The sequence below is a fragment of the Eleutherodactylus coqui genome, chromosome 9, assembly GCF_035609145.1.
Source record: "Eleutherodactylus coqui strain aEleCoq1 chromosome 9, aEleCoq1.hap1, whole genome shotgun sequence".
Taxonomy (NCBI): domain Eukaryota; kingdom Metazoa; phylum Chordata; class Amphibia; order Anura; family Eleutherodactylidae; genus Eleutherodactylus; species Eleutherodactylus coqui.
In genome coordinates this window covers 121,389,751-121,415,332 of record NC_089845.1, presented here as the reverse complement: position 1 = coordinate 121,415,332, position 25,582 = coordinate 121,389,751, and the positions used below count along the sequence as shown (strand labels likewise).

At 42.4% G+C, this 25,582-nt stretch overlaps 1 protein-coding gene across 1 annotated transcript in view; it reads left to right on the top strand.

The window, feature by feature from the left end:
- The window catches only part of NECAB1 (N-terminal EF-hand calcium binding protein 1), a 138,463-nt gene that overhangs the window by 86,699 nt on the left and 26,182 nt on the right, over window positions 1–25,582 (top strand). Inside the window, exon 6 of the mRNA XM_066578430.1 lies at window positions 6,613–6,749. Coding sequence (XP_066434527.1) covers window positions 6,613–6,749 — 137 coding nt within the window. The remainder of the gene's footprint in view (window positions 1–6,612; window positions 6,750–25,582) is intronic.

The following is a 25,582-nucleotide window of genomic DNA, read 5'->3' as shown; positions in this document are numbered from 1 at the left end:
AATATTGCTCCTCTAGCTCCAACCATGTTAACCCTTTGCAATCCAATTTTGGATTCAGGGTTTCCTAGAGGGATTTCTATTTCTGCCATTATACAATGGTGCCATCTGCTGGCTAGAGCCAGTACTACAGCATGGGACATGCTGAAGAGGCCCCCCGACAACAGAGCGGCCAGTAATTTACAGTAAGAATACCCTGCCGGACGTCTTCAGGAGGCTGGAATCGGCACACGTGATGGGGCGGAGCCACGCGATGACACGTACAAGTGGGCGGAGCCAGAACGCCGCTGCTGCCGAACCGAGCCGAAGGCAGAAGACCCTTCTGCGCAAGCGCGTCTAATCGGGAGATTAGACGCTGAAATTAGACGGAGCCATGGAGACGGGGACGCCAACGCAGGGAAGGTAAGTGAATAACTTCTGTATGGCTCATATTTAATGCACGATGTATATTACAAAGTGCATTAATATGGCCATACAGAAGTGCTGAACCCCACTTGCTTTCGCGAGACAACCCCTTTAACTCTATTAAGAACCACTGCAAAAAAATACAATTGTAGGTGACTGTAAAACTATTTAAGGGATTTTCTAGGCACAACTACTGCTGACCTATCCTCAGGGGAGGTCATCAATAGTTGATTGGGGAGGGTCTACTACTTGGAATTCCCAGGTGATCAGCTGGTTGTTGGAAACGCTGTCAGTGTACTGATAGTGACTGACAGTAGGGGATACGATTAGCTGACCCCAGCTTATCAACTATTGATGACTATTTCTGAGGAAAGGTCACCAGTAGTTATGCTTGGAAAACCCCTTAAGGAAGCGGACCTTTTTTTTTCCCCTCCCTTTTTAAAAAAAATCATAACTCTTTCATTTTTCCATTACCGTAGATGTATGAGGGCTTGTTTTTTGCAGGACAGGTTGAATTTTTTCAATGATACCACTTCATGTACCATATAATGTACTGGAAAACTTTAAAAAATTCTAAGTGGGGTGAAATCGAAAAAAAAGCATAATTCCACCTTCTTGGGGAGGGGGGGGGGGTGTTTCTATGGTTACACACTGCAGCAAAAATGACAACTTTATTCTATGGATCAAGACAATTACTAGGATACAAAATTAATGTAGTTTTTTTTAGCTTTACTACTTTTAAAGTAATATATCTTTGGAAGAAATAAAATTATTTATTGCAGGATGATTTAAGGGAAATACCAGCTGAAGTGCATCAGTCGCCAGTAGGAAGTAGTAGAAAGATGCCTCACTAAGTATCAACATCTGGAAATAAATAATACTTTTGGTTCATACTCAGGTGCGCAATTACTTTTGGTAGGATACACATTTTCTGCCTGTCCAGCAGGTATTCCTTATTTCTCCCTGTTGTACCCTCCTGACTTAGTGCTCCGCTGTGCCACAGAGTATCAGCCAACCTGTAAAACAAATGGAGACAGACAGGTATATGGCAGATTTATACTGGCTGCCGTGAACACTCAATGTAATGTGCTGGAAGTAAATACATGATCGGTTCTGACACTTGTACAGTGAATGCATCAAGGTGCCAACCTGCAGGAAATGTGGAGTATAATGGAGTCAGCTCTTCCATACGACGTCGCTTTCCATTATTATTTATTCCGTACGGCACGGACTTACAGTTTACGTTTCATCACAACAATTCTGTTTGTTGTTCCACATAGACGTTAATGTGTGGATTCATTACGGGGGTAATTTCTATGAAGGCTTACTTTCTGCTCTGCACAATTAAATCTGATTCACAGATGAGTTGACATGTTAAATTACTTGTTGTTTTCACAGTACAAGAGACGGCAAATACAGAACTCGCCTGTGCTAAGAAATAGCAAGTGACATAGTAAATTCTCCTAGAGCACAGTATTTGTATATACTGGAAGACAGGTTGGAGATGGTCAGGAGCCGACGAGGGTCAATGTGTCACTTCAATAAACACTGGTTACTTACAGATCTGTCTGCCTTACTTACAGAGACACAATCCATTCTTACCCAAAGGGCTTTAATGCCACTTCTCACAACATCTCAGATAGTTCCAGAGTTACACGAAACATTTTCTGTGTTTGCTGACTATGATAGGGTCAGTATCAATCAGGAATAGCTAATCACAATCAGACAGTCAGTGCTGGCCTTAGATTAAGTGGAACCCTGTGCAGAATTATTCTGCCCCCCTTCCCCCAACCCCCATCATATATGTATCACTACATATTGCATCGATAGGCAGTCTGCCTGTATTCTGCAAAAAGAGAACAGCATACCCATACTAGAACAGCCCACGACATAAGAACAACACCAGAACTAAGCTTATATAATAATGCAGCCCCAGAACCAAATACATAATACAAATACAGCACCAGAACCAAGTATGTAATATAAATACAGCACCAGAACCAAGTACATAATATAAATACAGCACCAGAGCCAAGTATGTAATATAAATACAGCACCAGAACCAAGCTTAAATAATAATACAGCCCCAGAACCAAATACATAATACAAATACAGCACCAGAACCAAGAACGTAATATAAATGCAGCACCAGAACCAAGTACGTAATATAAATACAGCTATAAATACAGCCCCAGAGCCAAGTACGTAATATAAATACAGCACCAGAACCAAGCTTATAACATGAATACAACACTAGAACAAAACTCATGTCACAGACACAACACTAGAACCAAGTTCAGGACAGACATATAGCACCAGAACCAAGCACATCTCTCAAAGGAGCGTATGAATCTATTTGTATCTCTGACTTTTGGAAATATAGTCTTGGGATACTAATGGCATGACTATATATTCTTAATATCATTGGGACTTAACCACTCTTCAATCCTTAAAGTGTCCCTCTATATATTAGTCAACTATATACCAACTGACCTATTGGTGACTATATGTACTACTTACAACTATCATACGGCTATCCAGTCATACTCTACTGTCTGGACGCCGAGTAGTCTCATGACCGAAAATTAGAGACTTGTTGTATGGAAAGGATATTGTAGTATCCTTTGGTCTTTATGTTGTGTGTGTACAAATTAGCCCGTATATGTTTTTAAAGGATCTTAATAAAGAATTATTATTTTAGTCTATATCTGTGAAGGGCATAACTAATTAAATTATAGACTCTCCCGTTTCTGTGAATTAGAAACCAAATAAAGATGTAACAGAATAGTAACCCTAAATCATGGTGACCAAATGTCAAGGAATTGAAAATAAGTAATGTTTTAATAACTGGTAAGCGCTTTCACTGTAGATTCACCTGTTGCTACGACTAACTAAATCCCAAGATAACTACTTTATGTACACGAAACAGTATCAGTAATGTTGCAAGAAACTCAGTTCTGTTATCCAATGATACAAATCACGCAAAAATCTGCAAAGAAATCTCTGAACATTACATGGCTAGCCCTGGCCCTGGTCTCTTCGGCACTGCATCCATCACTCACCCACTACCTATGCTAGAACCAACGACAGAGAAAGAAGTATCCAGACTGCTCTCCGCTGCTCACCCCACCACCTGCGCTAGCTACCCTCTTCCCTCACACCTCCTCCGGTCCCTTTTCCCAGCTGTCATTACCCACCTCACCACCATCTTCAACCTGTCCCTGACCTCTGGCATTTTACCCTCCTCATTCAAACACTCCATTATATCCCCTCTGCTAAAGAAATCATCCCTTGACCTGACTGACGCTGCCAACCACCGACCCATCTCCAACCTTCCTTTCGTCTCCAAACTACTTGAATGCGGGGTCTATTCCTGCATCACACGCTTTCTCTCTGATGACTCTCTCCTCAACCCCCTCCAGTCTGGCTTCCGCCCCCTACATTCGACTGAAACCGCCCTCAGAAAAGTATCAAACGACCTGAGGACGACCAAATTGAGGGGCGACTGCTCCCTATTAATCCTCCTTGACCTCTCTGCTGTGTTTGACACTGTTGATTGTGACCTCCTCCTTGCTATGCTTTGCTCCATCGGCCTTAAGGACACTGCTCTCTTTGGGTTCTCCTCCTACCTATCTGACCGCCCTTTCAGCGCCCCCACTGGCTTTATCTCCTCCCCGCTTCCCCTCGCTGTTCGCGTCCCCCAGGGATCGGTCCTTGGCCCCCTTCTCTTCTCTCTTCTCTATCTACACAGCCCCAATTGGACAAACCATCCACAGACTTGGCCTCCAATATCACTTCTACACTAACGACACACAGTTATAAACCTCTTCCCACGACATCTTTGCACCTTTTCTACCAAACATCACCAACTGTCTGCCTGCTGTCTCTAACACCATGTCACCCCTTTTTGTAAAACTTAACCTCTCAAAAACTGAGCTCCTTACCTTTCCTCCCTCAACCAGCTGACCTCCCCCCAACATCTCCATATCAGTATCTGGCACTATCATAACCACTAGATACTGCCTTCAGGTCACACTGGATTCTGACCTCTCCTTTACCCCCCACATCCAATCTCTGGCCCGAACATGCCACCTGTACCTCAGGAATATTGCTAAAATCTGTCCGTTTCTCAAAACGGACATGCTAAAGACACTCGTTGTTGCCTTCATCCATTCCCGACTCAACTACTGCAACTTGCTGCTCATTGGCCTTCCCCACACCAGACTCTCCCCTCTCCAATCCATACTAAATGCGTCAGCTAGACTCATATTCCTATCCAACCACTTCTCGCATGCCTCTGCGCTATGCCAGTCACTGCACTGGCTGCCCATCCACTCCAGAATTTAATTTAAACTCATCATTCAAACCCACAAAGCCCTCTATGGCGCCACGCCTCCATACATTGCCTCCCTCCTGTCTATACATCACACAACCCGTGCGCTTTGCTCTGCTAACACCCTCAGACTAAACACCCCTCTAATATGAACCTCACATGCCCACCTCCAGGACTTCTCTAGAGCAGCACCGATCCTCTGGAACGCACTACCCCAAAAAATCTGGACAATCCCCGATGCGCGGAACTTCAGGCACGCCTTAAAGACGCATCTCTTCATAGAAGCATACCAAACCACCCAATCTAGTCCCCCATCTCCACAATATGCCCCCTGTCCCTCCCTATGGCTTTCTGCTTTTGCCTATCATGTACACTTCCTTCCTCGCACCTCCTGTACTGCCCCCAACCCGTTTGTGTCCCAAAAACTGTATATCATATGTTATCGTCGCATTGCAGTGTTCCCCTTTGCTCTACCACCTGTCCCTGTACCTTTTGCATCACCCCACCCCCTTTGTCTTCAAATAATTGAATACCATATGCAACTTTTGCAATTTCTGTAATTTTCATATTGTTTGTGTTCCCCATGTGCCTCGAAAGCGCTGCAGAATAAGTTGGCGCTATACAAATAAAGATTATTATTAAACAGTCTGTACTTTTAGGGGCTGATGCTCTATTACTAACTACATCGTCCACAGCATCTGAACCGCAGCAAATATATGTCTATTATAGCGGCTCACTTGTGGCCCTGTCGCAGTTTGTAGACACAAGCGTTTGAAAGGTTCCATTCCTGCACAACAGTCCTGTTAATTTGTTTTTTGCATCTCTAACAGTGTGTACACTTGCAGTTCATTTGAGGCTGGCCTCACTTACAATCTGTTAGATGTAAGAACTCACTTCAACCAATCTAGGCTAATCCAGGATCAGAAGTGCTCCTCTACCATGGTTTGTAGGAATCCTTGTCGCTGTCAAAATGTCCCACTGAATTTAGGATGCAGCGCTGTCCCTCAGTCTTCTCTGGCTCCAGACAAAAAGCAGTCTGTGGTTAGTGCTCCCTCTTATGAGCTCCAGCAGCTCCTCTCCACTCTCCTGGGCAGCCACTCTCTGCAGGCTATTACACCTTGGGTCAGCAGCACTCCATAACAGCACCTGACCACACACATTTCTTACACTCTCTTCCTATGCTGCAGCTCTCACACCTTTTATAGTCCTAACATCAAATCTCTTGAAGGTTCACAGGGAGCGTGCTCAGTTTTATAGCACCAAAATTTGGTGCGATTTTTGACGCAACTCAAAGTTCATCACCAAGACAACCATTTAACCCTCCAGGGTAGTGCCTTACAATCTGAAAGCAAAATCTGTAGGTAATATATGTGGATTTGGAAGTAGATTCACCGCACATTTCACCCCAATACATTGAGGGGGTTCCCAACATAATGAAAATGCTGCGGATTAGAAAATCCACTGCATGCCCTATTTTCTGTGCTGACCTTTTCCACTACATATAGATGGAGTTTCGAAAACCCCATCCACCAGTATTGTACTATATTGTACCATATATTGTAATTTGCTGCAGATTCTACACCGCAGTGTCTGAAATCACCCTTGCCTGTCTAGTTTCTTTAATGTCCGGCTTTAACGTTCATAAAGAGTCACTTTAAGCATCACACAGAAGGATGCCGCTCGTCTCAGACAAGCTCTAGTTACATCTTTAGTCGTGAAGATTGCAGCAGAATTCTCAACCTTACGGTCTACGGATTAATCATCTGAAGGCTCTCAGTATAATGGAAGGAGCGGTCCTGAGAGCCCTGCATGGAATTGGATCTTGGAATGATAGAAAGTAATTCATCTGTCACTTGTGAGTTTCTGCTTTGTTTCAGCAATATCAAAATGCTTCAAAACTGGAACAGTTTGTGACACGTTTTCTGCTAAAAGAAACCCTCAACCAGCTGCAGTCTCTACAGAACTCCTTAGAGTGTGCCATGGAAACGACGGAGGAGCAGACCCGCCAGGAAAGGTAGGTTTATGTAGCCCCCACACTATGAACACATCTCATTGCGCCGTACATATTGCAAAAATGTCCTGGTTTTCTCTAAATGTATCGATAGAAATTTGGTTAAATCTTATTTTGGCATTTCAAAAAAAAAAAAACAGTTTAACCCCTTACCGCTCCAGGGCGTAAACTTACTTCCTGGCAGTGGGGTACTTCCCGCAACAGGGTGTAAACTTACGTCCTGGGATAGCGTGAGATCATAAGAGATCTCGCGCTATCCGGCAGCGGGAGCCGGCTGTTAGCCGGCCTCCCGCTGCAACAGCGGGGGTGCATCGGAGATGCGCCCCCCGCTGTTAACCCCTTCCCTGCCGCGATCTATGTAGAATGCGGCATGGGAAGGGTTCACAGAGGCAGCACGCTCCCTCTATGAAGTTGCCGGGCTCTTGCGATATAATCACAGAGAGCCCAGCTGGTTGCTATGTCAACAGGACACTAGATCCCGGCGTCCTGTATTGCCAGTGCCTGTTATAACTGTATAAGCGATAAGGCATTGCAGGAGAGAGGTACTGCAATGCCTTATCACAGCGATCAGAGCTGGTATAGTGTAAGTCCCCCAGAGGGACAAGAATGGTGTAAAAAAAAAAGATAATAAAAATATACAAAAAAAAATTAAAATAAAAGGTAAAAAAAAACCTTTTTTGGTGCTTTTTCTCATATTAGCATAAAAAAAGTAAAGAAAATTTAAACCCCACATATTTGGTATTGTCACGCCCGTAACGACATGTGCAATAAGTTGAACATGCTTTTTATTTTGCATGGCAAAAAGCGTAAAAACAAAACGCTAAAAAACAGAGGCAAAATGCTAATTTTTAGCATTTTGCTTCCCAAACAAACGCAATAAAAGTGATCAAAAAAGCCTATGTACCCAAAAATGGCACAAATAAAAACTACAGCTTGTCTCACAAAAAATAAGCCCTCACAGAGCTCCGTACACAGAAAAGTAAAAATGTAATAGGACTTTGAATGCAGCGATTTAGAAAAAAAAAGATTTCCAAAAAAGGGTTTTTATTGCAGAAAAGTGGAAAAAAAACCAAAAATATAAGAATTTTGGTATTGTTGTAATCATACCGACCCGCAGAAAAAATGTATTGTCTCATTTATGCTGCATGGTTAACGCTGTAAAAAAAAACGTAACAATCTATGGCAGAGTTTTTGCATTTTCTCTCCCTTTTATCCTAAAAAAAAAGATAAAAGTTTTACAATATAGTCTATGTACCCAAAAATGGCACCACTAAAAACTACAGTTCGCCACGCAAAAAACAAGACCTTATAAGGCCGCGTCGACAGAAAAGTCAAAAAGTTATGGCTTTTGCAAAATGGAGATGTAAATCCGCCAAAAATCGTTGCATCCTAAAGCCCAAAATAGGCCATGTCCTTAAGGGGTTAATAATGCCATATAATATTGTAGCTGTGTTTTGTGGCAGTAGTTAAAGGGGCACTAACTTTTCAGACAATTTATGATTATGTAATAGCCTGTGTTTGTCTCACCAATCTTGTAATATGCTTTTAATAAGAATGTTGTTTGGGTTGCCACTCTATATATAATGCCATTAGGTGTCTCCCTTCCAGCACCTCTGCAATCCACTGCCTGTTAGGTATTGAACTTATGTAGTAGCTGTGACAATGGGATTTTTGCTTAGCTGTGGGGCTATCTTCACAGGCTGCTTCCTGCACTCACAGGCTGACAGATCTGCAGACACAGTGTCTACAATCTCCGCATTCTCTGAGCAGAATGTCTTTGAATCCCTAACTCATATACAAAAATCCTGGGAAAGCATAGGGGCAAGCATTCATATGCTACCTCCCTGCTGATTGGATCAGAGAAAGCAATGCAGCATGGGAAGTGAGGGAAAGGAAGTAAAGGACAGTGAACTACTGGCAGAATGCTAGACTCGTGACACATCCCCTGCCTGAAAGTGGATTGCAAACATCAGGACAGCGGAAAAGTAGAGAAGACCACCTGAAAATCAGAACTTACAGACATGAAGCAGGGTGCCAAAAGCAGTAAATCAGTGGGCAAGGAGAACCTGGTGTATTTTAGAAAACTTGTTGAAAACTCATACCCTTTAAACACTATGCTTCCATCCAGTTCCATTCAAGTTTCATTCCTTATGCACAGTTTTATGCATAGAACTCTGAAGCCGGAGATGGCATTAGTGCTGGACGGAAAACTCGCTTAAAACTGAGATACACTTTAAGGAGTTGTACCAAGTTATAAAGTTATCTCCTATTCACAGGATAGAGGATAACTTTATGATTGATATGGGTCTGATCACTGGGACACCCATAGATCCCAAGAGCAGGACTCCAGCTGGTCCTGCGGTGAATGGAGCGGTGGTCACACAGGCACGCCGCCACTCTATCCACTTCAATGGCCTGCTAGAGATTACCAAGTTCAAGCGCTTTAGCAATCTCCAGTCCTGTCATTGAAATGAATGGCGCAGCAGTGTACCAGTATAACCTGCACTCCATTCACTCGGGGACCGACCGACGACGCCTCCATTCTCAGAATTGATGGAGATCCCAGCAGTCGGGCCCCACAATCATAAAGTTATCCACTATCCTGTGGAAAGGGAATAACTTTATAACTTGGTACAACCCCTTTAAAATATAGTATAGTTTCAGAAAATTAACTTAGTGAGTAATCAGGATTAAATGGACATCTTTTTCAAGATTCTTGCTTGCTGTTATTCAATAGTAACCTTCAGATGTTACCCCATTAACTTTTCTTGAATTTTGAGTACTCCAATTTCCCATGATACAAATTCAATACAATATTGGGACATGCTAGTAAAATCCTCATCAGACTATGATTTATATCACAACCACTTGGTAGGGACATAGAAAGAAATATAGCATATACATCTCCCAACAGAGTATCACAAGCTCATCTTTTTTTCAAAGCTGGCCATCTTGAGCTAAACAAGTCAAGGGGTAGGTCAAGACAAGTGGAAAGATAAGGAAGCACCTGGAAGCATTATCTATAACTTAAAACCATGTCAACCATGTCAAGGAGGATTTCAACTTATTAAAAAACATGTTCTGCTTCACTTTCTCTGCAGGTAAAATTACCAGATGATCAGTAACAGGTTTGCATGGGGTCCTAGTAACTCCATCTCCACAATCTTCTTTAAGGCCCTTTAATACGGGCCAGTGATCATGAATGAGTGTTCAGCCAGCCATAATGAGCCAATGAATAAGCAAACGCTCGTTTGGTAGCTGATCATATGTTTTGTGCAGCCAGAAAAAAATCCATAATTCTTGGCAGCACATCTCTCCATGTGAATGGAGAAGTGCAGCAATAGAAGTGTATGGAAAACGAACGATCCATTGTCCCCCATAGAGTCTGCGTTGGCCTGTGTAATAGGTCAGGTAAACAAAAAAAAGTGATCATTGTTATCAGTGGTCCTCAAGCGCTTTCATTGGCCCATGTAAAAGGATCCTTACTAGAAGAAACATTTGGCCCCTTTAACCCCTTGAGTGGCACGCCCGGGACGAGCTCCACTGCTCATAGCTACATAGCCCTGAAGATTTCCGGGCTATGTATCACTATGGGAGCTGCAGAGCACAATGCCACAAGCTGTGACAGTGTGCTCTGCCTGCACAGTCCCACAGAGAACAAAGCAAGGGCTTTGAAAAACCAGCAGAAGATATTGCCGATATGTCGGCAACCTCCTGCTTTGTTTACAGGTTGCCATAGAGACCATCGGCTTGTCAGAAGCAAGCCGATGGTCTCTGTGGCAGGGAGAGCTGGTTGTTAGCTGTCAGAGGACAGCTAGGTACCAGCTCTTACAGCAGAGATCAGAGAAAACCTCCGATCTCTGCTGTGTTAACCCTTTACATGCTGCAGTCTATGTGACTGCAGCATGTAAAGGGCTGTCACTGCAGCATGTAAAGGGCTGTCACCATCGGACCCCTGGAATGTGATCAGGGGTCCTGATGGGTCCCTGTGGAAGTCCCCTAAAGGGACAAAAAAAATAAATTAAAAAAAAAAATAATAAAGACACTTGTCTCCCTTTACTTTGTAAAAAATCAAAAATACAATCACACATGTGGTATCCATGCATCGTAATGACCCAGAGAAGGAAGTTAATTCATTATTTAACCCCTTAATGACATGGCCCCTTTTTTTCTTTTTTCCCCATTTCTTTTTTTCCTCCCCCCTGTTTAAAAAAAATCACAACTTGTCCCGCAAAAAACAAGCCCTTATATGGCCATGTCAATGGAAAAATGAAAAAGTTATGGCTCTTGAGACGCAACTGCAAAATTAGTTGAAATTCAATGATTAGACCATTTTAAAAAACCTGCCCTGGTGGGCACGACAGGGTGGTAGGAAACCCGCCACTCAAGGGGTTAAAAGATGCTGTTGTGATATTCTGTTTCACACAAACTCCTTGCAAAAAAACATATCCCCCCCCCCCCCCCCCTTGCTAACATTTTCTTCTCTTCTGCTTAAAGATTTCTAGTTTCTAGACGTTTCCTTTTCCACTTTTGTTGATTGTATGACAAGTATCTTGGTCCTTTGAAAAATACGAATTGGGTATTAGGCTGTATACGCTTTATTAGAAACACTTGAGTTATTACGGGGATGTTATTCATCTCAGACATGTGGCACATGGGGATGTCAGCCTGTCCTTACTCTTTAAATATTCTAATAAACTGTAGGTGTTATGAAACGGAGCTTTGAAATCTCTGAGCCTATCCATGAGCACTTGACAACTTTTTAGAATGCCTTTTACACCTAGAGCCAATCACTTGTGCCTAAGGGAGTAATCTGACTTGCAAATCCCAAACTGCAGAAGCAAACGCACAAGACAGGAACAAAGTTTTCCTTGTATAAAATATAAAAGCTTTCCATCTAAACAGTGAAGTCTTAGATGCCCATAGTGACTTATTTGGAGTTTTCTATCTATTCTTTTTATGCAGAGACACAGGCCCACATTCACTAAGCTGTTTCCATCAGCTGTCCGTGTCGAGTTATTAACATGCACAATGTCAAAAGTGGGAAATGCCGGCTCACCTGCTTTATCTGAAAGCAATGATCCTTGTTCCCACCTCCGGATTCCCTCAAAAGCCAAAAACTCTCCAGCTCTTGTGGTGATTCTGTAAAATTTGTTTTTATTATAACAGCTCTTTTAGGAGTTGCTATAATAAAAGTTCACATGGACACAAAAACTTTGTGTCCACAGAGTTCACATGGACATTAAAAGAAACCAACGCGTTTCAAACACACTTCTGAGTGTTCTGAGTCATGGCTGGCTAAATCCCCACAACATCTATAAATACTATGCTATATGATGATAATTATCCATTCTGTCACATCCGACTCTTGGTCACCCCATGGAATAATGTACATGTTTTATATATAAAACTATGTGCAATCAGGACAATGCACAGTGCATATATCTTTGTCGCAAGGCTGTGCACAAAATGGCCTGCAGGGGGCTTTCTGTGTACTGACCAGCAGCTTCAGTCCCAAACTGCAAGCTGGAGCTAAAAGCCAGAGCTGCTGCTGAGAGAGCAGTGCTCAATGCCAGAGCAGTGTGGTATTCTTGTATCTTGTCACCACCAGAAGTGTGGGTGGTGACAAGATACTAGGTGCTTGACAGGTGGGTGATGCCCCCTGTTCTTGATAGGCTCTTATTTCTCACCCTCACAGAAGGTCCTGGAACTCAGCAATCCACAGCGGTCTCATCAAGTGAGTATAGCGCCGCTGCACAGGCGGCGGCTTCTCCCTGTCACTGTTACCGGCAGTGGTGTTTGCTGCAGCGGTCTTCCAGCAGCAGCGCTAGCCTGACTGTGCCCAGCGCTGCACCGGCGGCAGTGTCCCCGCCGTCGGCGGCTCCCCTCCAGTGTCGGCTTCTCCCTGTCAGTCTTCCTGCTTTTCCCGGCAGCAGCGCTAGCCTGACTGTGGCCAGTGCTGCACCGGCCTAAGTGTCCCCGGTGGCGGCTTTCCCCCAGCGTTGGATTTCTCCCTGTCACTCTTACTGCAGTTACTGTCCCCGGAGGCAACTGCGGCAGCGGCCTCCCGGCAGAAGTGCTGCACTGTCTGTGCCCCCCTCTTACTGGGGCTCCTGTGACTGTCCCCGCCAGCTGCAGTGTAAAAATTTTTGACTCCGCTCACTTGTAGTGGAGGCCAAGGAGGAAGCGGAGAGCCATTGGTCCAAACATTTCAACAGTGAAGAGCGCCGGTAAGGCCGACTCAAATCTGCTTGCGCCCTGCACAGTAAATCTCCCCACAGCAATAAGCAGCCTGTTCTCCGTCATACCAGTGCCGTGACTTTTGCCTTGGCAGGAGGGTTAGGGATGTTTTGGGGTTAGGCTTACATTCTTTTTTCCGTTATATGCACCTCTTTTGAGCAAATAATGTCAACCTAACACCTACACTAATCCCTAGCAGTCCAGCCACAGCAACAAGCACTACACACTGTTCAGCTAGGACCTTTGAGAAGTCACCAATCAGAAGCTAAGGGTGTGACAGGGGCGTGCCTACATCCAAACCCTGTCAAACCCCTAGCTTCCTGGTGGCCTCAAGATACAATAATACAGCGCAGTGCTGCTGCCAAAAGCCAGAGCTAGGCAAGGCTGTGAGAGGGAGCTGGAGCTAGGAACTACTGTTGAGTTAGCACCTTGATGGGCAAGTATTTATTATTTTCATAGCACCAAATGTATGTGCTGCCAGTGGCTGATGTATTTGCACTGGATTTCTTTTCTACTACTGAAAAGTCAAGTTATATAAATAAAGTTATTTGGATGTTTATATGGACTGAGCATGCTACTGTGTTGTTACCAATCTCCACACCCCATGCAGACATTGCCACTATATATATATATCAAGTGATACCTTGGGTTGCAAGCCAATTCATTGAATTCATTGGATGGCTGAGCTTTTGCCTGTGATTGGCTGAGCGCTCAGCCAATCAGATACAGCTCTTTCAGCAGGCGGGGATTTTTACACATGCAAGGGATTATTTTCAGGGAAGGGCTTATATTTCCACTCTGTTAGGCTTTAAAAAGAGTTGTTATATTAAATAAGAATTTTACGGAATCACCACAGGAGCTGGAGTGTGCTTGGCTTTTGAGAAGGTTACTAACTTGCCATGCAAATTTATGGTAAAATTGGTCATTGCTCTCATCAATCGTTAACTTTAAAAAGTACTAAGAAAAGTAGGCATGGTCTGCAAATAAACTTAACAGGGGTATTCCCATCTAAACCAAAATTACTCAGATAGGAATGCCAGTCCATATTCCACATCCAGCGGTAGCCAGAATTACGGAAACAGGTGAATTGTCTGTTCTACACTGCTTCCATAACTCCTACAGAAGTGAATGGGTCTTACGGAAACAGCGTAACCCAGCAAGCTATCCTGTTTCTGTAACGTCCACTATGCAGAAACAACATAATTCACTATGCTATGCCAATTCTGTTACTGCCAATCACTGCTATGGGAGTTGTTAAACAAGGTAGAACACCCACTTTGACTGCTTTTGTAATCCTGGTCACCTCAGGCAAGAGGAGATGAGTTGGGATAGGTTTGAAAGGGACACTTTTTTGAGATAGATGCAGGTTCTATCTTTCAGACTTACCCAATATTTATGGTATATTATGGTATATCCTGTGGGCATGTTACAAACATCTGAGATTACCCTTTAATAGTGTTAACGGTCAAACCCTGTTTCGGAGAGAATTTTGCAAAAAGTTTTCTTCTTTCTCTCCCTTTTCCTCTTCTTCTTCTTCCTTTTCTTCTTCAACCTTACCTTAAAAACAGCTGTAAAGTACTTATATACACTCTTAGATGACCTAAGAGTGTTACATAGGACTTTTAGAGCTGTTAGACAATATCATACACCAGTTTTAGAGGTATTTATGAAGTTCCACTTCAGTTCAAACTAATTTGGATCGAACTGAAAGTTTTGCCCAAATTCAACAAATCGGGCAAACCAAACTTTTAAAAAATTCACTCATCACTACCTTTTAAGTCAAAATTAATGAGCCAATTAAGAGAAAAAAAGCCTCAAATGTCACAAATCTATGCTTGCACATAACAGGTGCAACAAAGCCAAATTTTGTATTAGACACTAGAGAAGAGCGAAAATCACCGATTTGCGAATTACCCAATAGGGGGGCATTTTTGCCACATACAGAAAAGGACAACAGGGACTGAAATGCACAAATATGGATGCACATTTCAGACTCCATTCTTATCAATGGCAAATACAGCTCTGTAATAGGAATTTCACCCATCAGAGAAACATAGACAAGCCAAAGCTTCGCTCATCTCTACTAGACAGTTTTGATAAGTGGTACCCAATGCCATTTCCGATCTTCATGGCGGGGGTAAGTCCATCCTCAGAGAGATCCACATACTTATGGGCTGATTTATGATAACTGTCTAAAAGAAAAACTGTCTTTGTTGTACATAGCAACCAATCACAGCGCACCTCTCATTTTTCAAAAACTGTAATTAGTTGCTACGTGCAGCAAAGATGGTTTCGTACTTGTTTCCCTTTGGGCTTACCATACAGCTTCTGAGAAATAGTACATGTATTAACAGTTATAGATCTGCCTGGCATCTATTCCACCTCTGTGTGCTTCCCTGCATCACTTTCCTTTCTTCCTCCTTAAGTAGAAACCTCTGACTCATCCGCAGACACATTCTTTCCGGATCGTCTTCCTCATTATTTGTAAATTGAAAATAAGAATGTGAAGACATATCTTATTTCTAGCAGTTTACTAGGAGAAGCATTTGGATTAATGGAAATGCCCTCCGGATGCTGCATCCGTTCTGCATAAATAATGCGATGACCAAGAATAAATGTGAACACGTTAGCTAAATAGCAGCGGGCTGGGAGACCTAAAATAGGGTAACACGCAAACTGAGCGACACGGTGTTCTCTCCACTGTCCCAATATACAGAATTAGCTCATACAAAAGCATGAAGGATTTTCCAATAAAGTGTCCAGCTTAAAATCAACTATAAACCAATGCCTGCCCCCCACACTGGCATACAGCTAGTGGTTGCAGGGGTCACAATTATGCCCCCCTTAGTGGACCAACTCTGGGTGATGCTCAGGGATTGGCAGCCGTCAGCCAATTCCACACTGCAGGCTCCCCCGACACTGTCTTCCCTACCAATGAAAGACTGTAGTTGTGACTGGTCAGGCCAGCCATGTGTAGTGTAGGAGGGGAGCAGACTATGCGGTGTAGGTATGTGCAGTATATATAGAGCATGTCCTACTTTTTATATATTATATTTTTTATATTCGGAGCATGCTGGTATAACCTGGGTATCTCCTGTACACAATTATATATGAAGAGCTGGTATAAGTTATGCATCTTTCTATATATAGTGATACAGAACATGCTGGTATAACCTGGGTATCTCCTGTATATAATTATATATGTACAGCTGGAATAAGTTATACATCTCCTGTATATGGTGATATGGAGCATGCTGGTATAACCTGGGTATCTCCTGTACATAATTATATATTTACAGCTGGTATAAGTAATGCATCTCCTGTATATAGTGATATGGACCATGCTGGTATAACCTGGGTATCTCCTGTAGATATTTATATATCCACAGCTGGTATAAGTTATACATCTCCTGTATAAGTGATATGGACCATGCTCGTATAACCTGGGTATCTCCTGTATATAATTATATATGTACAGCTGGTATAAGTTATGCATCTTTCTATATATAGTGATATGGAGTATGCTGGTATAACCTGGGTATCTCCTGTAGATATTTATATATCCACAGTTGGTATAAGTTATACATCTCCTGTATATAGTGATATGGAGCATGCTCGTATAACCTGGGTATCTCCTGTATATAATTATATAGGTACAGCTGGTATAAGTTATACATCTCCTGTATATAGTGATATGGAGCATGCTCGTATAACCTGGGTATCTCCTGAATATAATAATATATGTACAGCTGATATAAGTTATACATCTCCTGTATATAGTGATATGGAGCATGCTGGTATAACCTGGGTATCTCCTGTAGATAATTATATATGTACAGCTGGCATAAGTAATGCATCTCCTGTATATAGTGATATGAAGCATGCTCGTATATCCTGGGTATCTTCTGTATATAATTATATATGTACAGCTGGTATAAGTTATACATCTTCTGTATATAGTGATATGGAGCATGCAGGTATAGCCTGGGTATCTCCTGTAGATAATTATATATGTACAGCTGGTATGAGCTATATATCTCCTGTATATAGTGATATGGAGTATGCTGGTATAACCTGGGTATCTCCTGCATAAAATTATATATGTACAGCTGGTATAAGTTATACATTTCCTGTATATAGTGATATGGAGCATGCTGGTATAACCTGGGTATCTCCTGTAGATAATTATATATGTACAGCTGGTATAAGTTATACATCTCCTGTATATAGTGATATGGAGCATGCTGGTATAACCTGGGTATCTCCTGAATATAATAATATATGTACAGCTGAAATAAGTTATACATCTCCTGTATATAGTGATATGGAGCATAGTGGTATAACCTGGGCATCTCCTGTAGATAATTATATATGTACAGCTGGTATCAGTTATACATCTCCTGTATATAGTGATATGGAGCATGCTGGTATAACCTGGGTATCTCCTGCATAAAATTATATATGTACAGCTGGTATAAGTTATACATTTCCTGTATATAGTGATATGGAGCATGCTGGTATAACCTGGGTATCTCCTGCATAAAATTATATATGTACAGCTGGTATAAGTTATACATCTCCTGTATATAGTGATATGGAGCATGCTGGTATAACCTGGGTATCTCCTGCATAAAATTATATATGTACAGCTGGTATAAGTTATACATTTCCTGTATATAGTGATATGAAGCATGCTGGTATAACCTGGGTATCTCCTGTAGATAATTATATATGTACAGCTGGTATAAGTTATACATCTCCTGTATATAGTGATATGGAGCATGCAGGTATAACCTGGGTATCTCCTGAATATAATAATATATGTACAGCTGGTATAAGTTATACATCTCCTGTATATAGTGATATGGAGCATGCTGGTATAACCTGGGTATCTCCTGTAGATAATTATATATGTACAGCTGGTATAAGTTATACATCTCCTGTATATAGTGATATGAAGCATGCTCGTATAACCTGGGTATCTCCTGTATATAATTATATAGGTACAGCTGATATAAGTTATACATCTCCTGTATATAGTGATATGGAGCATGCTGGTATAACCTGGGTATCTCCTGTAGATAATTATATATGTACAGCTGGCATAAGTAATGCATCTCCTGTATATAGTGATATGAAGCATGCTCGTATAACCTGGGTATCTCCTGAATATAATAATATATGTACAGCTGGTAAAAGTAATGCATCTTCTGTATATAATTATGTGGAACTTATTATTATTACTGTATTATTGTCTATGTAATAGTGCTATGTATCTCAGAAATGTGATGTGATAGAGAGAATCTGATTATTCCACTGAATTCAGCACCCCAAATCTGTTGAATTAACCCGCTTCCAAACCAGATATAGAAATTTGTTTTGATTTGTTGACCAGTGTTATATATGCACAGCTGGTATAAGTTATACATTTCTTGTATATAGTGATATGGAGCATGCTGGTATAAGTAATGCATCTCCTGTATATAATTATACATGTACAGCTGGTATAAGTAATGCATCTCCTGTATATAGTGATATGGACCATGCTGGTATAACCTGGGTATCTCCTGTAGATAATTATATATGTACAGCTGGTATAAGTAATGCATCTCCTGTATATAGTGATATGGAGCATGCTGGTATAACCTGGGTATCTCCTGTATATAATTATATATGTACAGCTGGTATAAGTAATGCATCTCCTGTATATAGTGATATGGAGCATGCAGGTATAACCTGGGTATCTCCTGTAGATAATTATATATGTACAGCTGGTATAAGTAATGCATCTCCTGTATATAGTGATATGGACCATGCTGGTATAACCTGGGTATCTCCTGTAGATAATTATATATGTACAGCTGGTATAAGTAATGCATCTCCTGTATATAGTGATATGGAGCATGCAGGTATAGCCTGGGTATCTCCTGTATATAATTATACATATATAGCTGGGTATGGGGGCGGGGAGGGGGGGTCTCCTAACTCCAGGAGATGTCAGATGAGATAAGGATAGAGCAATTGAATAATAACTGCCTGATCCTCTTGTTCTTGGGAGACAAGCTGCTGCTAGAGATGTCTGGCAGTAGCTGTCAACCCTCTCTACATTCAGAGCGTGCCTGTATATGGGGGTGTGAGACGAGATACATGTCGGATAAGACAGTTTTTGCAGACAGTTATCTATTCTTTATGAGCAGACTTTTACAGTGAAACCTATTATAGATGACCACCCAAAATTGCAGTGAATGTTCTCAAAAACAGTCTCATATACACAGAAAGTAGGAAAAGTGAAAATCCATGAAAGAAAAAACTGGCAGTGATGGGAAAGCGGCCTTCTCTTGTCTCACTCTATGGCTGCCTGCAGACGGCCGGGTCGGATCCTGCTGCGAGAATTCTCGCAGCGGGATGCAGACCCGTGCCCCTGCACAGCCCTGTGGCTCACCCGCTTTCGACGTCTTTTCTCTGCACTATGTGCCGGCTGCCGGCCAACCGATGCATGCGTAGAGCAGAGCCGTCCCGTCACCAGTGACGTTTCTGTGTGGGCCTCTGCGAGACCCGCACAGAAATAGAACATGCCACGATTTGTTTTCTGTGCGTGTTTGCACATGGATAAATCGCGACTGTGTTTATAGGCTTGCATTATCTAATGCAGTCCTATGCAAGCAGGCGGAAAATCAGTAGGAAATCCCGCTGTGGAATTTTCGCTTGTGTGCAGGAGGCCTATCCCTTCCCTTCTATCATCTCTCCATGCTTTCTCTTCTCTAGTATATCAGTTTTATCTACACTATCTTCTCTTGTGCTGCTTCCATTTTATGGTCTCTCTTTTCTATTGCTCTTTTTTCCCCCTCTCACTATTCATTCTAGTCTTTGAGAATGTGGTCCCCAGGAAGAATAGCTGACAATAGCGGGTCCCAGGAGAAACTGCAGCCAGGCGTTTCGCCAGGGGCGTAACTATAGAGGATGCAAGGGATGCGGTTGCACCCGGGCCCAGGAGCCTTAGGGGGCCCATAAGGCCTCTCTTCTCCATATAGGGAGCCCAGTACTATGAGTAAAGCATTATAGTTGAGGGCCCTGTTACAAATTTTGCATCGGGGCCCAGGAGCTTCAAGTTACGCCTCTGCGTTTCTCTACAGGAGAAATGACTGTTCTTGTATTATAAAGTCGGCTCAGAGTCCTCCAGTTCATAGACTGTCATAATGGTCGTGGTAATAAGAAGTGGCCAACAAAAAGCATTTGGTAAATAGGTACGGAGAGATTAGATAAAGTGTGGTCACTAAGTAGCCAGAAGTCGATACACAAGTATACACAGCAATGTTGGCAAGAAGACTTCCTGAAGATAAGGGAGCAGATGGTCAGCTAACAAGTAGCATCACTCATTCAAAGATTGTGGTATGATGACCAGAAGTCTTAGGCCACATCAGGAAAATGCTCCCCAGACATTGACACTGCCACCACCAACCTGTTGAATTCCAAAGGTACACCCATGGGATACGGCTTCATGCTTTTTACACCAGATACAGATCCTTATGGTTCAGCAGGAAATGGGTCTCATCACTCCAGACAACCTTCTATCATCTTTCCTGGGTCCTTGCAAGGTCATGTTGGTGATAATGTGGGGTCATCAGTAACACCCCTTATCAGTCTCCTTTCGGCTATTGAATCCTAGTCGATGCAAGTTACGCTGCACTGTCATTGTGGAAATCTGTCTAACTTCCCCACTGTTGTACTGCTAGGTCAGTTGGTCCACTGTGGGACATCTTTGCTTAGACACCAGACGTGCCACCTGGCGCTTGCCTCTAGGATCAACCACAATTGGTCTGTCGCTGTGTGATATTCTGTCGGATGTCTGTCCATGGTTCAACCAGTCTTGGTACACTCTTGATACATGATTCGGGAACAGCCAACAAGTGCAACTATTTCAGAAATACTGGCACCATACCTCTGGATACCAACAATCTGTCCATAGTGAAAGTCACTACATTTACCTATGACTATAAAATGTTATGCAGAGGTACGGTCAGCACATGATCTGAGAGCAGATTGTGACGTGGCCACCATGCAGTCCCACATTACTGATCACAAGGTAGCAATAATAACATTGTGCAACAATACATTTTTGTAACAGAAAGTAATTGATAGGCTTCTGTAAAATTAAAAGCTGCGTATTACACTGGTAAAACTGAATAATAGCAACACGTCTCCCTTTCAAGTTATTTAACCCCTTAGTGACCAAGAATTATTATTTTTTTTAAAATCATAACTCCTTTATTTATCCATCGACGTCGCTGTATGAGGGCTTGTGTTTTGCGGGACGACTTGTATTTTTCAGTGGTGCTCTTTAATCTACCATATAATGTACTGAAAAACTTTAAAAAAGTTCTAAGTGGAGTAAAGTGAAAAAAAAGCGAAATTCTGCCATCTTTCGGTGACTCTTGTTTCTACGGCCCAAAAAATGCTACAAAAATGACATGATAACTTTATTCTACGGGTCAGTGTGATTACTACCATACCAAACTTATATTGTTTGGGTTTTTTTGCTGTACTACTTGTATTTTTTTTCAAACATTTAATTTTTTTACAATTATTTTCTGCCGCCATCTTCTGTGCACAATAACCTTTTTATTTTTCTATCCACATAGTTGTGCGAGGGCTCGTTTCTTGCAGGGCGTCCTGTAGTTTGCGTTAGTCCCATTTTGGAATACATACAACTTTTTGATCACTTTTTATTTTATTTTTTCTTGGAACAGAATGACCAAAGAAGTGCATTTCTGGCGTTTTTAATTTTTTTTCGGACAAAGTTTAGTGTGCGGGGTAAATAATGAGTTACTTTGATAGATCTGATTTTTACGGATGCAGCGGTACCAAACATGTATTTTTGTTTTATGATTTTGATTCTTTTATTTAGTCCAACTAATCACCTGCAAAACCACAGTTCATTAATTACAACTTACTGGTGGATGATCTGCAGTGTTTACACCATGTGGAAACATACCCTCTATGTTACATAAACCTACCCTTAGGACTTATTCAGACGACCGTATATCGGCTGGGTTTTCACGCTGAGCCGATATACGGTGTCCTCGTCTGCAGGGGGGAGGATGGAAGAGCCAGGAGCAGGAACTGAGCTTCTGCCCCCTCTCCACCCCTTGCCACTATTTGCAATAGGAAGCGGTGGGACAGGGGGCGGGGCTAAGTTATGCCGCTTTGCTCTGACCCCGTCCCACCCCTCCCATTGCAAATAGTGGCGAGGGGCGGGGAAGGGGCGGGAGCTCAGTTCCTGCTCCTGGCTCTTCCATCCTCCACCCCCCCCCTGCAGACAAGGACACGTATATTGGCTCAGCGTGAAAATGCAGCTGATATACGGTCATATGAATAAGCCCTTATAGTGTTCAGTAAGCACGCGGTGTGTAACAGCGATTGCAAAATAGTTGCGCAATCACTTTTGTTATTCTTTTTTGTTTATTAAGCAAGGTTAATGGAAAGCCAAAAAAGAAATATGGGCTCACCACACCAGCAGTATCTTCCAATATAGCAGGGAAATCTGAATTTCAACGGCAGCTCCGTCCTTAATGGCGAGCCGACTGGATTAATTGTATAGGCATATTTCCAAAAAATACAATCCAACGACAAATAGATCACATTATTCCCCATAATTAGAAAACCTTACATGGCAGGACGAAACGGATATCATATTTGAATTCAGCGCACTAAAGTTACTATAGGCTGCCTATCTGCTTATCTGTTACAAAAACTGTGTTACACGGTGTAATTGGCCATAATAATTGAAGAAAAAGAATCGATGATCCGGGGTACAATTGTTCTGCTTCATTGATTGCAGCAACACTGAAATCGTTCTTATCGGTGGCGCAATTGGTAAGTGTTAATACCCCCCATTGTACCATTTATATAAGGTATTGCTAAGCTACAATAGTAGAGTTTACCCCACAAAAGTTGCAAGCCAATGTTTTAAAATCACCAATGAAAGTCAATCAATGACTTCGTGGTGATTAAACCAGCTTTACACTTCTCTTTCTTCTCTTCCTTTTCTTACTTCTTAATACTCTTTCTGTCTCACGCTTTGTAGCTTTCACATAAAATGAATGCAGACAAAAGGAAACTGAGCTTTGAAATGTATAATTAATGAAAGCAAATCTCATGCATTGTAATGAAGGTTGCATAATACATTCCTGTCTAATTCATTCACAATAACCTACGGCTGCGTTAACCGCACTCTGAAGCTCACATGTCTTGATGTCAAACAGATCAAATATCATTTCATGATCACATATAAGAGACAGCATAAAACATATGCTATAACAAGCTGCATGTTACTAACGGATATTCACAAATGGTATATGGGGAATAATCTTTCTCACTGTAGAATAATGGGCTCCAAATTGTTTCAAATTGGCTTCTCTAAGATCATTACTGATGTCTTTCCTCCTTGGAATTGTGTTAATACACGCCTGAATGCTCCAGACCAGCAAACCTTCTGCTTTTATATAGGTGGTCATACTTCCTGATAATGATTTACCCTAGGTCAGTTGATTAGCACTGCCTGGCTACTACTTAGGCCTCCTTCACACAAACATATGTGTTTATACGTTCTCTCGTATGAGCCGTATAATCGCATGAATCAATAATTGCTGCGATTGAGTCCCAATCTTAATTAGCATATTTCACGCCATTCACACAGGCCGCTGCTGTGTATTTGCAAAAAAAATACGCAGAAGTGTGGAAAACCATTGAACACTATAAAATGTTTGGAATGACCAATAATGGTTAAATCGGGCCAGCTGTGTTCTTTTCCCAGTGTTGTACACAGGATAACTCTCTCCCCTCTATTTTTCCCAGCTGCATTGAAGTCTATGGGACCTTCTTGCGTATCTGGGCAAAAGAGAGGGCAAGACCTATCTTGTGACATGGCGTAAAAAAACGGCGGCTGAAAACGGGTGCATGTGTGCTATTTTTCCCAGCACAATTTTTTTACATGCCCAAAAATCATTCATCTGAATGAATACATTGGAATCCAATGGTTTAGATAATCTAAATTTTGGGGTTATTTTTAATACGGCTAGATGCCAGCCTAAATACGGTGGTGTGAATAAGGGCTCTTTCACAAATGGCCCTTTATGCTGTTTATGGGCCCGTTCAGATGGCCCGGCCCCGGCGCATATACGCCGAGCCCGCAATACCCTCATGCAGGTGAAGACAGTTTAGCTCTGCTAAACTGTCTCCTCCTCACCGGCTCTCGGCAAGGGGAGGAGGCGGGATGGGGAGGGAGCTGGTGTGCTAAGAAACAGGGCGGGAGCTAGTGTGCTAAGCTCCAATCCCCTCTCCGCCCCTTGTCCGCAGCCAGCAATGGGAGGGGGCGGGACGGGGTGGGAGCTTAGCAACTAGCTCCCCTCCCCCTCCCATTGCAAACAGCCGGCAAGGGGCGGAGAGGAGAAGAGAAGGGAGAGGGAGTTTAACAGTCACACTGCTAAACTCCCTCCCACCTTCCTTCTCTGGCAACTGTCATTGGCTCCCAAAGGAGTCTATGGCAGCCGCCGCCGTATTCCGGCCAGAAAGATAGTTCTAGGACTATCTTTACTGCCCGGCGTAAAAGCGCCTGGCTGAAATGCGCTACCTTGGCTGGCCAGGCGCTTTTACGTGGTGGCAAATCACCCGTCTGGTAGCGTATATCGGCCAGCCGGCAAATCCATAATGCCTATGGAAGTAGTAAGAGTTTACTTGTTCACATACCGCTATTGCATTTTGGCCTAATTTTTGTAAAATAAATAATGACACGGTGTAATTTGTCATGTGGTGTTTATCTGAGATCATAGTTACCTACTTTCAAGACTTTCTAAGGAACAGATGTTTTTTTATCATGTTCTCATATGTAAAACCATAGAATGCAAAGAGGGGTGTACTAAGTCTTATGTAATATATACACATATATCTATCTTTATACAGTAGCATGTGTGTGTATATATATATATATATCTTGGAAAGACTGGTTATAAATACTTTTATTTAACTTTTTATAGACTGCTGTCTCTCTGATTGATCCTATTGGCCCTCCCAGATCCTTCAAGCATCCAAGGCTATTTTTTACATAATTGCTAACTGAGAAGCTAAGAGGCTTGCAATTAAGCAAATCTCAGCAAAATGTTTTGCAGTGATTAAAAGCAATCATGTATGCTAATGATGCCGCTCAATACTCTCTACCTTCCTTCCTGCTATATTAGCAGGTGCTGCTGTGTATTCCGCAGCGATCTGCTGCATCTGCTCTGAAAAGTAATCTATTACAAATAGATATTCTAATTATTCACCCACAGATAAGTTCTGCGGTTCAAGGATACAATAACTGAAGATACATAAATTTTACTAAGGCCTCATTCACACGAGCGTATGCGATTTTACTTAGCTCTGCCCCTGCCCCGCCCCTCTCATTGCAAATGGTGCCGAGGGGCGGAGAGGGGGTGGAGAGGAGGCGGAGAGGGGGGCAGGAGCTTAGAGCATTGCTCCCGGCTCTTTCAGCCTCCTTCCCCTGCAGAGAGGGACGCCGTATATCGGCCGGCGTGAATACCCAGCCGATATACGGTCATCTG